This window comes from Taeniopygia guttata, chromosome 14 (genome assembly GCF_048771995.1).
Source record: "Taeniopygia guttata chromosome 14, bTaeGut7.mat, whole genome shotgun sequence".
NCBI classification, from domain to species: domain Eukaryota; kingdom Metazoa; phylum Chordata; class Aves; order Passeriformes; family Estrildidae; genus Taeniopygia; species Taeniopygia guttata.
In genome coordinates this window covers 4080729-4094146 of record NC_133039.1, presented here as the reverse complement: position 1 = coordinate 4094146, position 13418 = coordinate 4080729, and the positions used below count along the sequence as shown (strand labels likewise).

General features: G+C 44.0%; 1 protein-coding gene across 1 annotated transcript in view; it reads left to right on the top strand.

Moving 5' to 3' along the window:
• The window catches only part of GNA12 (G protein subunit alpha 12), a 40637-nt gene extending 31077 nt beyond the window's left edge, over positions 1-9560 (top strand). Inside the window, exons 3-4 of the mRNA XM_002194919.7 lie at positions 1341-1391; positions 2406-9560. Of these exons, the coding sequence (XP_002194955.1) occupies positions 1341-1391; positions 2406-2975 (621 nt within the window). The 3' untranslated portion in view covers positions 2976-9560. The remainder of the gene's footprint in view (positions 1-1340; positions 1392-2405) is intronic.
• Positions 9561-13418: the final 3858 nt, after the last annotated feature.

Here is a 13418-nt window from a genome sequence, read left to right as displayed (position 1 = left end):
AAACTTCCCCTCTCCCCCACCCCACCCCCAAAAAAAAAGAAGTGTTTTTTTTCTGCCAGCAATCCATTGTAAATCTTTTGTTGATACATGGTAGTCTTTTGCAAATCCGTGTGTTCTCTCTCTTTTATGAAAAGACACTTCCAGTTTTAAATATTAGGAAATAATAAGCTCCAGCTCCTTTTGTATGTGCCTTATGCTGGGAGTCTGTACTTGTCCAGCACTGAATCCTCTGATCTCCAGTCTGATTCCTCACAGTGAACTGTTGTGTTCATCTGTTTAGAGTTGTACTGGGGGCAAGAATTCTGTTCTGCTGTCTCAGGCCTGTGGTGCAGAGGAGGATGTGTGGTTTAGAGTTTATATTGCAGCTGGAGTACTTGGAGGAAGTTCCATTTCGAATTAGTGACTGGTGAGGGCACCCACTGTCATTTGGTCGTGACTGACAGCCCTGATCTGTGATAAGGAGTGGCTTTTCCTGCCTAAAATCACTAAAAGGCAGCAGGATTTTCCACTTTAGTGTTCTCTTGATATGGCTACAACTACAAGACACATCCAGAGCAGTAAAGACTTACTGAATTACTTCTTCATGAAGTATTTGCTGGAGGGTTTCACTCCAGAGTAGCCTGCATCTGTATGGAAACCATATTGTTACTTCTTTAAAAGTCTGTGCAGGGCTTCTAATGCAAAGGGACCCTTGATTTGGGTGGGACACACAGGTGAGCTTGTTTGGTAAAAGACCAAATCCTCTTACACAAGAGTAAATTTTCACACAAGAATGAATTTTCACTGTAAACATTCCTATTTTCTTCTCAATATAATTGCTAAAGGCCTTTTTACAAGATGAGCAAATCTATTATTAAAAGTCTTGAGCCCAGAAGGGGAACTGTCTCTAGAAGAGCAAGTCCTTGAAACTGGTCTTTTTTTTTTTCCTTTGTTTGTGACAAGCAAGTCTAGCTTAAATCATCATAAATTGTGGGGGACTTAAGTCTTCCACTTTTCTAGGCTATGCTTTTGTTCACTGTTATGAATTTTAAACAAAATACACTGGTTTCTTATAAATGTGTTTCATCTTTTACTCCCACTCAGTGTCAGTTAACTGCACTTATCTTATAAAGGGAAAAAAGCCAAATTCTTTAAGTCAAAGAACTGACTTTAATAACACTTCTGTTTTATTGTAGAGATTTACTGGCTAGATCTGAGCATTTGTTCAAATCTCTTCACAACTTTGATTTTTCCAGACCTCGTGATACTGCTTTGTTAGACCTCAGTGCATGTTGGGATGAAGGCCTTGGATTTGCTGTCCTAGAAACAAGCTCAGTTCCCATGTCTTTCCTTTTCCACAGGGTGAATCAGTGAAATACTTCCTGGATAACCTGGATCGGATCGGTCAGCTGGTAAGGAACCTGCCCCCCTTTTGTGTCAAATTGTTTTATCTTCTGACCAGAGAGCTCCAAGAGACAAGAAGAGCCTGAGTGTGCTGTGATTAATGGGGTTTGCTTGGGTCTTTTGGGTTGTTTATGAAATAATAACACATTAAATTCAGTGTTCTTTCTGTAGAAACAGTAAATTCCAGCTTTCTGAAACTGAAGCTTAGCATTTGTTTAATCTTTTTTGACAGACAACAAATGGAAACTGTATTTGTGCACATATTTTTTCAGGCTTCTGTGCAGTCTCTGGATCTCATTCCCTTTCCCTGATGTTCTGATGGCTGCTGCTACTTAAGGTAGCAGAGTGAAACCTTAGCAAAATAAAATCATTCATTGCACTTACAGGATTCAAAATCTGTCATGAAAACATCTGTCAGGACACTTGGAGGGGAAAGAAGGGAGATAATTTTCCTAAACATTAACAATGATAAAGTTCTGAAGAACAAATTTCTCTACAGCAGTAGACTGGGCCACAGCCTGTGGTAGAATCTGCTGCTGTACTTGCTGGTCATAGAGTGTGAGCCTGGAAGAAGAGTTACCACTAAAGCTTTCAAGATGATCCTTGTAAGAATAATGAACTGTGGAAAAGCTATATTTAAAAGAAAACCAAACCTTTCAGTGATGATGTGGTCTGCTTTATTGAACACTACCTAAGTGTCAGTAACATTGTAACTAAGAATTTCATGATGACAAAATGTGCTTCAACTTCAAATGAAGAGTCTTGATGGATGAAAGTCTGAAGTAGTGAATTAGTCTTTTATTTTTTGCTCTCATATGTATCAGGATCTTCTGTAGCTGTTTACAAAGTGTTGAGCTAAATGGACAACAGGCCAGTGTTTTAAAGTTGAGTATTCATTCTTCATCTGATAATTGCTAAATTTAAAAGCAGCTCCTGGTGATTTTACCCATCCCTTCAGTATTCAGGCATTAGCCAGAATTTTTGAAGGACTTTCTTTGACACTTCTCCCCTTTCTTTTGCAGAACTATTTCCCCAGCAAGCAAGATATTTTGCTGGCCAGAAAAGCCACGAAGGGGATAGTAGAGCATGATTTCATCATTAAAAAAATTCCTTTCAAGATGGTGGATGTAGGGGGACAGAGATCTCAGCGTCAAAAGTGGTTCCAGTGCTTTGATGGAATAACTTCAATTTTGTTCATGGTCTCCTCCAGTGAATACGACCAGGTCCTCATGGAAGACAGGCGCACAAACAGACTCGTGGAGTCCATGAATATCTTTGAGACAATAGTCAATAACAAGCTTTTCTTTAACGTTTCCATTATCCTGTTCCTCAACAAGATGGACCTTCTGGTGGAGAAGGTAAAGACTGTCAGCATTAAGAAGTATTTCTCGGACTTCAAGGGCGACCCTCACCGCCTGGAGGACGTGCAGCGTTACCTGGTGCAGTGCTTCGACAGGAAGAGGCGGAACCGCAGCAAACCCCTCTTCCACCACTTCACCACGGCCATCGACACGGAGAACATCCGCTTCGTGTTCCACGCCGTCAAGGACACCATCCTGCAGGAGAACCTCAAGGACATCATGCTGCAGTGAGGGAGAGCAGCCCCTGCTCTGTTGAAATTTCGCTGGAGGGTTGGATCCAAGTTTTTGTCCTTTCTTTATGGCCCTTGCATGCGGCGTAGGAGCCGTGCGAATTCCTTGGCTCAGGAATGCTGTACACTAGCCAGTCCAAACAGAGGAGCTATAGGCCGGAGGAGTCGTGTTGATGTTAGCTACTGAATCATTTGGACTAAAACACTACTGAAACCTGGCCGTGGTAGGTTCTGTACCGAGTTTGGAATGCTGAATGACACAACCACCGTCTGCCTTCTTCGAGAACAGAAATCTCTGACAAACCATGGATGGAAGACATGTTTCAAATGAATGAGCTCATTTTTCAGAGACACTAATTGTACAAACTGCCTTTTTTTTTTTTTTTTTTTTTTTGTAGTTTGGAGGTGCTGAATCGATCAAACTAATCTGAACATGATGAGATTGGCAGCTGTATTGGAGAATGTTAATGGAGGTTCCATTCTTAACCCTTAGGAGTGTAACCAGGTCTTGTGTGTGTGTTCAGCTTTGCCAGGGGTCAAGAATCCACCTCCCAGGGTGGATGCACAACTCTTGTCTGAAGGTTTTACATGAGTCTCCTGAGGCAGAAATCTAAAACTGTGTAAGGAAACTCATGTTGGAGTAAATGGGATGGGGACTTGAGGCCTTGCTGATTCTGAGAAGGGCTTATTTTGCACTATGCTTGGAGGGTGTTACATCATGGGAAAACTGATTTCCTTGGTGCAGCAGCCTGTGCTGGAGCACCCAGCCATGTATCTGCACAGTGGTTGCTCAAGGGAGATGTGCTCCATGGCCAGCTAGCACTGTCCTACACCCACAGTGAGCAGCATTTGTGAAGGTTCAGTATCTCACGTGACAGGGCTTCATCTGTACTCAAAAGTTTGGAAGCTAAACTCTCTAAGCAAAGGTTTTGGTAGCACAGCAGCTGCTTGATTAGTTCCCAACAGCTGACCTTGTAGGAAGACTGAACACCCTGGAGATCCCAGCTTTCCAGCTGCACTGATGTATTTGGACAGCAAGGCCTTGCTGTAAAATTAGCCTTTAATCTGTGTCTTAATGGGATCTTTAGCCTATAGTGATGCACATGGAACTCAGAGCACAGACAGGTTTGGAGTCGCCCCTTCTGGGCAGTGGTTTGGCTGTAAAATGGCAAGAGGCTGTGAATAATTTGGGTGTGAACTCCAAATTTCCTTGTGCTCTCAATCTCTGCCAGGTGCCTTTTCTGTGTATAGACATTGGATCTTTTCTCCTGCAGTGGGGTACATGGACAAACCGAAGATATTGTAGTGCTGGCCTTTAGGTAACTTAAACATATTGCATATTGTGCAATTTTTGTCATAGTTTTTATCCAAGAATAAAACCTGAAGGGCTGTTTGTACCCATAAAAAGTCAGCAGATTCCCTGGAGTTCTTATCCCCTTTGAGGCTGTAATGGCATGTCAAAACAAGCAAAGTTTTACTTCAGCTGGTAATCCCATGGGAAATGTGGTCAAAGAAAAGTCCTGTTCCGTTGTCCTTTCATGTTAATTTGGATAAAATCTGGAATCTTTCTTCCCCTCTGAAGCTTGCAGATGTTCATATCAGTGTTTTTGTGTAGTTTCCTGATGTAGCAGCCTCCTGGCTTTCCTTGTGCAGGCTCCAGAGTGGAAAAGCTGTGGCTGTTTCAGTGCCTGTCACAGGCACAGAATCGACCTGAGAAGCAACTGAGAAGTTGCAGATGGGAAAACCTAACTTAAATTTCAGCAAACTTAAACAGGAATTAGCTTCCTTGTACCAAGTCTTATTTTGCCAGGACCAACTCTGTCTTTTAAGTATTTATTAATTTTTAGCCTTGAAGAAGAAGAAGAATGTTATGTGACTAATATTCAGATGGGGAAAAATCTTAAGATTATTACATTTGAAAAGGAAAATGTTTCACCACAGTGTGATGCAAACAAGTTTACTCATCACATAAAGTTGGTTTCTCTGAGCCCTTTTGTTTGGCTGAAGACTAAGGCTGCTTTCAAAGCTTTCAGATGTTTTCTGAGTTCTTGGTAGTGGTTTTCCCTTCACACAAGACACTGGGAAAGAGGAGGCAGTTGTGGGCTCACCTGATTTCTAGATTGACTTGACTTTAGTTCTTAGTTTGCTGTGAGCTTTATTCTTTCACCGAATTTTTCAGATGAGTTAATACTACACTTGTTTTCTCAAATTAGTTAAACATTCCCTTTCAACTGTATTTTTTCTCAAGAATTACCTCAGTTGGGTGTCTGAATCTACTGTAGTTTTACCTGGGAGGCATAGCATGGAATTTTTGTTCTGTTTTTCTCTTGACACTCATCCATGGTTTTGTATCCTTAGTCACCTTATGGATTTACCCTCAACAGAACTAATGATGCAACTTTATTTTAAGTAACTTAAAATCTGCACCTGGAAAAGAAACAGCATGAGAGATCTCACAGTGAGCTCTCAAGCTGCTTTTTTTTTTTTTTTTTTTTTTGTATGATATGGCAGTTTTGCACACTAAGTCAGTTTTGGGGAACCAGTTTTCCCCCCTTGGGCCCATTCTTGCCTTTCTTGTTTTAATTGATGAAATGGGCCTAGTGTGGGGCTGCAGCTGCAGGTGAAAATCCATGTTTTGGCTCTGTGGGCTCAGAGTTCTGTCAGGTTTGGATAGTGATGGGTCACACCAGGAACCCCAGGTCACTTGCAAAAGTCAAGCACTTCCCAAGTTTGCAGAGGAGCTGGCTTGTGAGTAAAAAGGATGTGGGGGTCTTTTTTAACTGTCAGCTTTTTCTGCAAAATACTTATCTTGCCACAGCTGAGGGGGCTTGAGGTTTTTTTCAAGGAAAGTTGTAGTATAATAAAGCCAGAATATCATGTTGTGGTAAATCAGTGAATTACTAAAGCAGAGCTTAGGTAGATGAGGTTGTTCACACTTCTAGGGACAGACCTGGTCGGTTGCTTAGTCCTTTCACCAGAAACAAATAGAAAACTTTATTTTAAGTGACATCCTGGAGAACTTTGCAGGTAAACACAGCTGGAGAGAACATCTTTTTTTGTTAGTTTTATAGGCTTATTGTTCATTTGGCTGGTCAGGAAATGGGTCACAGGCAGGATGATGATCAGATGGAGACCTTGAACAAGTACTTTTTTTTTTTTTTTTTTTTTTAAGAAAAAAGCAGCTTTTTGCTGTCCCTCTGACACCCGGGGTCAGTGACAGAATGTTGCAGAGGGGTTGTCTCTCCTGAGGACAAAGAGAGGAAACTCTTGCAGCCTGTGCTTGGGGGATAGATTTACGTAAACCTGGAGTTTTAAGTAGAAAAACTAAATGGGAGTCATTTTTCCAGCACTACTTTTGTGTTTGTTGTCCCCAAAACAATTGTTAAGCTAATAGAGTGTGTCAGTAGCACTCCTGCAGATTGCAGTGCTGTCAGCTCTGAGCAGTCCTTAGATGCATTGCAAGGTGACTTGCTGCAGTTAAAGAAGATGAGTGGCTTTCTGGAAGTGACATATTCAATAGGCACTTGTCACTTTGAAGGAGTGAAATAGTTCTTAATGTTGAAAATTAACTAATGGTGGTTATGGAATTGAAATTACTGGCCACCCAATTTTACAACTCAAAGATGCTTTCAGTGTCAGGCAGAGAATGGATCTTATTTAGTATGGCAGCCTAGATTATTTGACTTAGTAACTTGATCATATATTTTACTTTTAATTGCTGCTGTGTAAAACCTAGAACTAGGCATGTTACAAGAATGAAGCTCCTGAAGATGACCATTCCCAGGCCTTCTGAGGCAGGTGAGGCTGAGCTGTAGCCAGGCAGGCCCAGTAGAGAAAGTAGTGGCAAATGAACTATAGGGAAATGAGTAGGAAGAGCTCATTGGTACATGGCACTGGAGATGAAAATATAATTCCCCTAGGACAGCTAAATTGGCATTTGGTGTGAGAAGTGGTGCATTTGGAGTGTCCATCCTGTGTTGCCCCCCCATCTCCATGGCCTCATTCCCTCTGGGAATTCACCCATGCTGGTTATTGTGAGAAATGTAGAATTAAAGCAGTTAAAAGAACAGATGTGGTACCACTGAAGAAACCAGTAGTTTTCTTTAGTGACAGACAGCTGCCTTCCACAGAACAGCATTTTAGAAAACAGGTCCTCAGCTGCCTTTAGATGGCTGTCTTTGTATTAACTATGTTTTAACTTATATTAACTTATGTTTTGGAGTCTTTTCTATGTGTGTACTTCTTTATTTCTGGGGGAAAATTTCCTTTTGTGCATGGACTTAGAGGATTTCTCTAAAAGGCCCCTTTGATTTTCAAGCAGTGAGTTTTGACACCTGACTTAGCTTGGCTTCTGTCATCACATTTTCAGGAGTACCTGCTGCATTGATGGATGATTTGATGTGCCAGCTTGAGAGACAAGCACGATATGCAACACCTCCACACAGTGCAGTTTGTCATGTAAACCAAACACTGATCTCATGATGAGAACTGTAAGTTTAGCAGTACCCTCTTTTCTGTATTCTCTTTCTATATAAAATCACGTGGTGTAGTCAGGGGTTTGATATAGCACTGCCAACTCTTTACCTCATACTCTGTAATTCTGTAACACAAAGTGGTGGGTGGGGTGTTTCAGTAGCAACTATAAAACATCTGTGCCTACTTTTGTAAATGAGCTTTTAACAGATTTTTAGGGAGCATCCATTATGGATCAGGAAGACTGGTGTGGTCTGGGCCAGACTTGGCCTGAGTTGATGCTGACTCCACACAGTTCTGGGTGAGGACTGTGTAGCCTAGTGAGGAATAATTGGTAATGCAAGACCTAGTGCTTTTTGATAATACCTGTTTTGTAATTAGCTGGGGTGATCTCTGCTTTGTGCTGTGACGTGGGCACTTCTTTGTTTTAGCACTAATCTTCTTTTACATAGATGGAAATGAGTAAAGCCAGGAGATTTGGAGCTGAAACTGCCTCTCTGCTGACCAGGTGATGCTGCCTCTTTGCTCATCTTGGTGGTTGGGCAGTTCAGCTCAGTCCTTGACATTTTTATCTTGACAGTGGCATTTGGAAAGCGGTGTTAAAGTTTGTGTGTTGATATGCTTGTGTTCTTACTGGGTGGGGAGTGTGGAGGTTCTAGATTGTCAGTGCTGGTGGTTCTGTGCCTGGCTTGAGGAGCTGTCCCAGCCCAGCTCTTGGCTTGTGACTGAAGGTTGGATCTTCTGTCTGGTGTGAAAATAGAGGGGGGAAAAGAACAGCACTATCTTCCAAGGTGGGCATTCTGGTAAAAAAAAAAAGCCAAAGTATGTTGGAGGGGAGCAGGAGAGGGGAGCTAGTGTCTAAACAGATGCCAAAGGCTGATGGTGAAGACTGTATAGAAGTGAAATGCCATCTGCACTGACCCAAAAGCTTTGAGTGACTCCAGAGAGCCATTGGCTGTGAATTAAGAGCAGCAGTCTGGCAAGGCTGGCCCTGCCATTGTAAATCTCTCTCTTCCTCTGTTCATCACTGGGTGCTAAAACTCAATTTTGATAAAATACAGTATGCAGATCTCTGGCCAGACAGTGCATCTTACTCCTTCCTGACAGCTGCTTAAACTTTCTTCAAGATACCAGAGCACAAGAAGGTAAGAGGCTGTTTCCATTCTTTGAATAACACCTACAACTGATGGAGAGCAACATTTTTTCATAAGTAGGACCCGAGAGAGCATCTTTTGAGGGAGGTGAGAGGTTTTGAGTAGCACAACTTCTCTGCTGTTACTGCCACTGATCTCTTGTGCAGGTGGTTGGGCACAAAGGCTGAGAGGAGAGGGCAGGGAGCAGGGGTGTGGGGGAGAAAGGATCTGCTGGGAGCTCACGGGACTTGGGGAGGTGCTTGGTGGACTTGGGTTTGGAGAGGTGTGTTCAGAGTCCTGTTTGCATTGGAGCCATGAACCCTCTGGAGGATAAGGGGGTGTTTCTCCAGTTGTGTTGTCTGGGATGTGGAATGGGCTTCAATTGATGATACAGATTAAAAGGTATTTCTGGAGACTCCACTGAGCAACAGTGCTGGTCCTTCTCACTCTAGTGAGGAGTTGTCTTGTTTGTGGAATCAAAATGTACAAAAACAAACAGACAAAACACCAGGTTATCTGTGACACGACCACATAGCTTAGGAAGCCAAGTGATGTTATCTTTTATTCTGCAATGTACTTGCTCTCTGGTGCCTATGCATTAACACACATGCTATGCAATATCAGTCTTTTTTTAAACCAGTTCACTACATTGGGCAAGAAAGGCCTGAGTTTAGCCTTAATTTTCTTAACAATTCACAGGAAAGTACTTTAAAAACAGTGACAAACTAAAAGAAGGTGGAAAATGCATAAAGTAAAAGCACAGTCCCAGACTGCTCACATAAGTGTCTTTCTTGCACCAAAACAGCATCTGTGATAGAAGCAGCTACTTGCTGTAATAGTTTCAACTTATGAAAACTGTGTACTAGATAAAATTATATTGTGATGTGTAAAAAGTGTATTTTATAGCTTTGGTGACTTAGTTTACTGTTTTGTATATATGAATTTTATAAATCTATTAAAACTTGACTTGTTATACTGTTCTTTATGGATTTTATCTTTCAACAGAGTTTGAGGTGACTTTTTTATTTATTAATTTTTTTTTTTTTTTTTTTGAGAGAGTTGCCTTTGCACAAGCAGCAGCATGGACTGTATGGAAGTGCAGCTGTCAAGCCATGAAATCTCAGTCTGTAACCTTTAGGTATCTCCCAGTTCTGGGTGGAATCATTCTTCCTGAGGGTGTGCAGGAGCTCAGGCTGCTGACACATTAACCTGTGTGAAACTCAGAACTCGTTCATCTGTGGCATTCCTGGGGCTGGCTGCAGTGGGAGGGGAGCCACAGCTGGAGTTTGCTGATGGATTTTGGGCTCAGCAAGGGAAGAGAATTGGGCTTGTTGGGATGGGAGCACCTGTTGGGGATTCCTCAGAGCTGTGTAGGATCTCACAATAAATAGCCATGGGCCAGGCCCCTGTCTGGGAGCACAGCAGAACCTTTGGAGGGTCCCCAGTGTCCCTGTCACAGCACTGCCATCCTGTGCTGCCAGGGCTTGGGCTCCAGTCCTTGAGAATGCCATTAACCTTACCTCACATTCCTTCACTTCCAAAGGTCACATCTGGCACATTTTTGTGGCAAGTCTTAATTGTTTCTTGTGTAAACTATTAGTGTTGAGTCAATTCCACTGCCAGTGCACAACTTGAAACACTTCATGGAGCATTTTTGGTCCTTCCTACAAACAACTGGAAATGCAGCATCAGGTCTTTGGGAATGGCTGACTCTGTCCCTGGAGCTGCTGGGCACTTTCAGGTGAGATGTATTGCCAGTGTTTGTAAATTCAGTATGCCAGCAATTATAAATTCAGTATGATATAGCAGAAGGTGCCCAGGTGTGATGACTGTAACCTGACAAGCTCTCAGCAGCAGCTCCAGGGGATCTCTTTGGTGAGCTCTGTGGAGCTCTTTTGGGGCCCAGGTGTTGCTGTGAGATGCCCCTTTCCTGGCTCAGCTGTGCAGATGTTGCTCCAGAAGAGCAGAGCTGCAGCAGTTGCTTCTGCAGGTGGGTTTGTCTGTTCAGTGCCAGTGAGTGCTTGTGCCCCAGGGAGAGCCTAAAGTCCATATTTTATCTTGGAATTACCTTCCCAGGAGCAGCACAACACCCTGTTCAGAAGCAGAGTATCTCTTCTGCAATTTCAGTAATCCAACGCTGAAGATAAAAGGGAGAACATGTCTGTTTCCCCAGGGAGAGGCTGCTCTAAAATGCAAAGTATAGCTTGTAGTTTTGCTCAAGTGTACAAGGTGTAAGGTTTGGGGTGGTTATAGTAATATTAAAGTGTTCGTTAGAACTCTTTGAGGAGAGAAATCAAATAAATCCTTGTGGTTTCTAGCTCCAGCCTGGTATCTCATTATTCTAACAGACCTGGGAGGAAGTTTACTCAGTTACTAATCCCAAATTTCTTGCCAATCTTCCCAGGACTGACTGGCATCTTGTGAAGCTGTGTGGTGTTAAGGCAGGAAGAGTTAATTAGGATGAGTGCTCAGGGATTTTTACCAAAAGTAGTTTTCCCTAAAGCCTCAGTTTTGCACAGCAGAAGCAGGTTTCAGTGAGAATACCATTTTTAGGGGAGAGAGGTGGTCACAGCCACTGTTAAATCACAAAGTGCTGGATCATGCTAATGAAAAGTTGTAGAAGGTGCTGCTTTTTCCTCTCCTACCCTTAGAAGCTGTAGGAGGCAATTGAACCCCTAACTAGTAAAGAGCTGGAATTTTTTTGTTGTGTTGGGTTTTTTTCCCTCTGGACAGTGGCTTTGTCTCCACTCTCCCTTCAGCTACAGCAAGTCCTTGTTTTCAGAGTAGGAGTGGAATGTTCTGCCTGTTTATTCTTGGGAGAAGATATTTGTCTTTATGAGCTCGTAAAGCTATTTAAAGACTGGTTTTTACTGTGTTCAGGATTAGACTTTAGAAGTTGCTTCAAAACAAGTGTATTTGAGCTTGGGGCAGAAAGGATGTGACTGAGCTGCTTTGGTGCTGCAGGTAGCCACAGGATGGTGTGGTTTGGGAGACGTTCTGAGCCAGCATGATATGTGTTGAGCTTTAGGGGTTGTTACATGGAAATCAGCAGCAGCTGCAGGAAGGAGGTGCTGGTTCTGCTGGGGGATCTGCTGAAGGTGGGTCAGGTGCAGGATTCATGGTCTGCCTGTCACCATGAGCCAGAGGAACACAAGCAGTGCCTTCCAGGGCTGCCAGCCAGAGCCCTGGGCCATGCCCAGGCAGCTGGGGCAGGCTGCTGGCACTGTGTCCCTCTGGGACCTGCTGTCCCTTCCCATCTGAGTGCCCCGCTCCTTCCCCTGCCTCTCTTCTGCCAAAGGCTGTGGCTGAGGTGCTGCACAGGCAGCACCCAGCTCTCCTGCCCACTGCCTGTCACACAGAGGAACTGTTCTGGACCTTCTGTAACCAGCCCCAGTCTTGGCTGCTGCATTGCAAGTGACTTCTGCGTGTTGGATTTCTATACAGAGCACCCTACTCCTTCTTGCTGATGGTTGATCCACAGCCTGACCTTTTAAAGTGACTCCTAATTATCTCATCTGGGTTTCTGTTTCACGGCTTACTCAGCAGCTTATTAGCTGCAAGTTATGTTCCCAGACCTTTCCAAGCAGAAGGATCTCCCCAGGAATCTGCTGCTTAACATGCAGGAAATCTTATTTAGGGGCTTTCCTTCAGTTTGGCCTACTACTTATTCCTGTGCCAGCTGTTTTCTGCCCCCCTGCAACTCTGGTACATGGAGAGAGGAGTAGGAACTGTGCCTTTGTGCTTTAGTTCTGCCTATAACCTTTATTTTCAGTGTAACCTTGCCCAGTGCTTTTGCTCCTCTGTCACCCAGGCTGCCTCCAGTCCTGTCACTGGTGTGGGCTGGGGCAAAGTGCTGCTCACAGAGCCTGTGCTTAACGTGCTGCTGCAGCACTGCACATCTTTGCTGCTGTGGAGAGGAGCCCCTCCACAGGAATGTCTTGACATGACCAAACCCTGCAGTGGAATATTGCAGGGACACTGTCCTTCAGATGCTGAAGGACTTCCAAGTGTTTTCAGCCACTTTCTGCCTCTCACTGCAAAGCTGCCTCTTGCCTGTGGGCACTGCTGAGCTGCCCAGGTGAAGCTCTGAGTTGCCATCTCATTTATGCCTTACCTGGGGCACTTGTGGACCAGCTGAGCAGGTAAGTGGTGGTGCTGGCAGTGATGGTGTCAAGAATACCCGTTTGCAGTCACAAGAGCTCTCAGCAGAAATTCCTGCTCTCACAGCAGCACTAATGCCCACCAAGTGTCACAAGGAGTCTCCACCTGTGACTTCTGCCAGCCCTCCTGTGCCACCCCCTCTGCTGTCTGTGGAATTTTCTGATGGAAAGCTGCCTCTGTTCCTGAAGGCAGGATTCTCATCCTGAGCCTCTTCCTGGAAAGTTTCTAAAGTTCAGCCTAATAACTCAGTACAGAATCAAGGAAGAGCAAACAAGGCTGCACAGAGAGTAATCCCTTGCTTAAAATAGTAAATGTGTTCAGGCAACAACTGAGCGAGTTCGGCGGCAGAAGTGGGATTTGTCATTCAAGCAGGGTTTGTTCGGAAGTTTCTGCTGCTGGGAAGAATGGCTTGGATGAGAACCCGTCACCTCTGTGGCTGCCGGGAGAGGGCGGCAGCAGCGGCTCCGCTGCTCCCGCTGCTCCTGGAAAAATGTTTCCAGGAATTGCCGTCATCAGCCCCGCAGCCAAACTCCCTTTCTGTCCCGCTATGAATCATGCGGATGGGAAACGCTTGTGTTTCCGGAATCCAGCTGAATTTACTGCAAAACCATCTTTGCTGCTCACCTGCGTGTGTAAATCTCCGGCGTTTTTCCAGTGTCTTCCAGTTACGCTCTTGC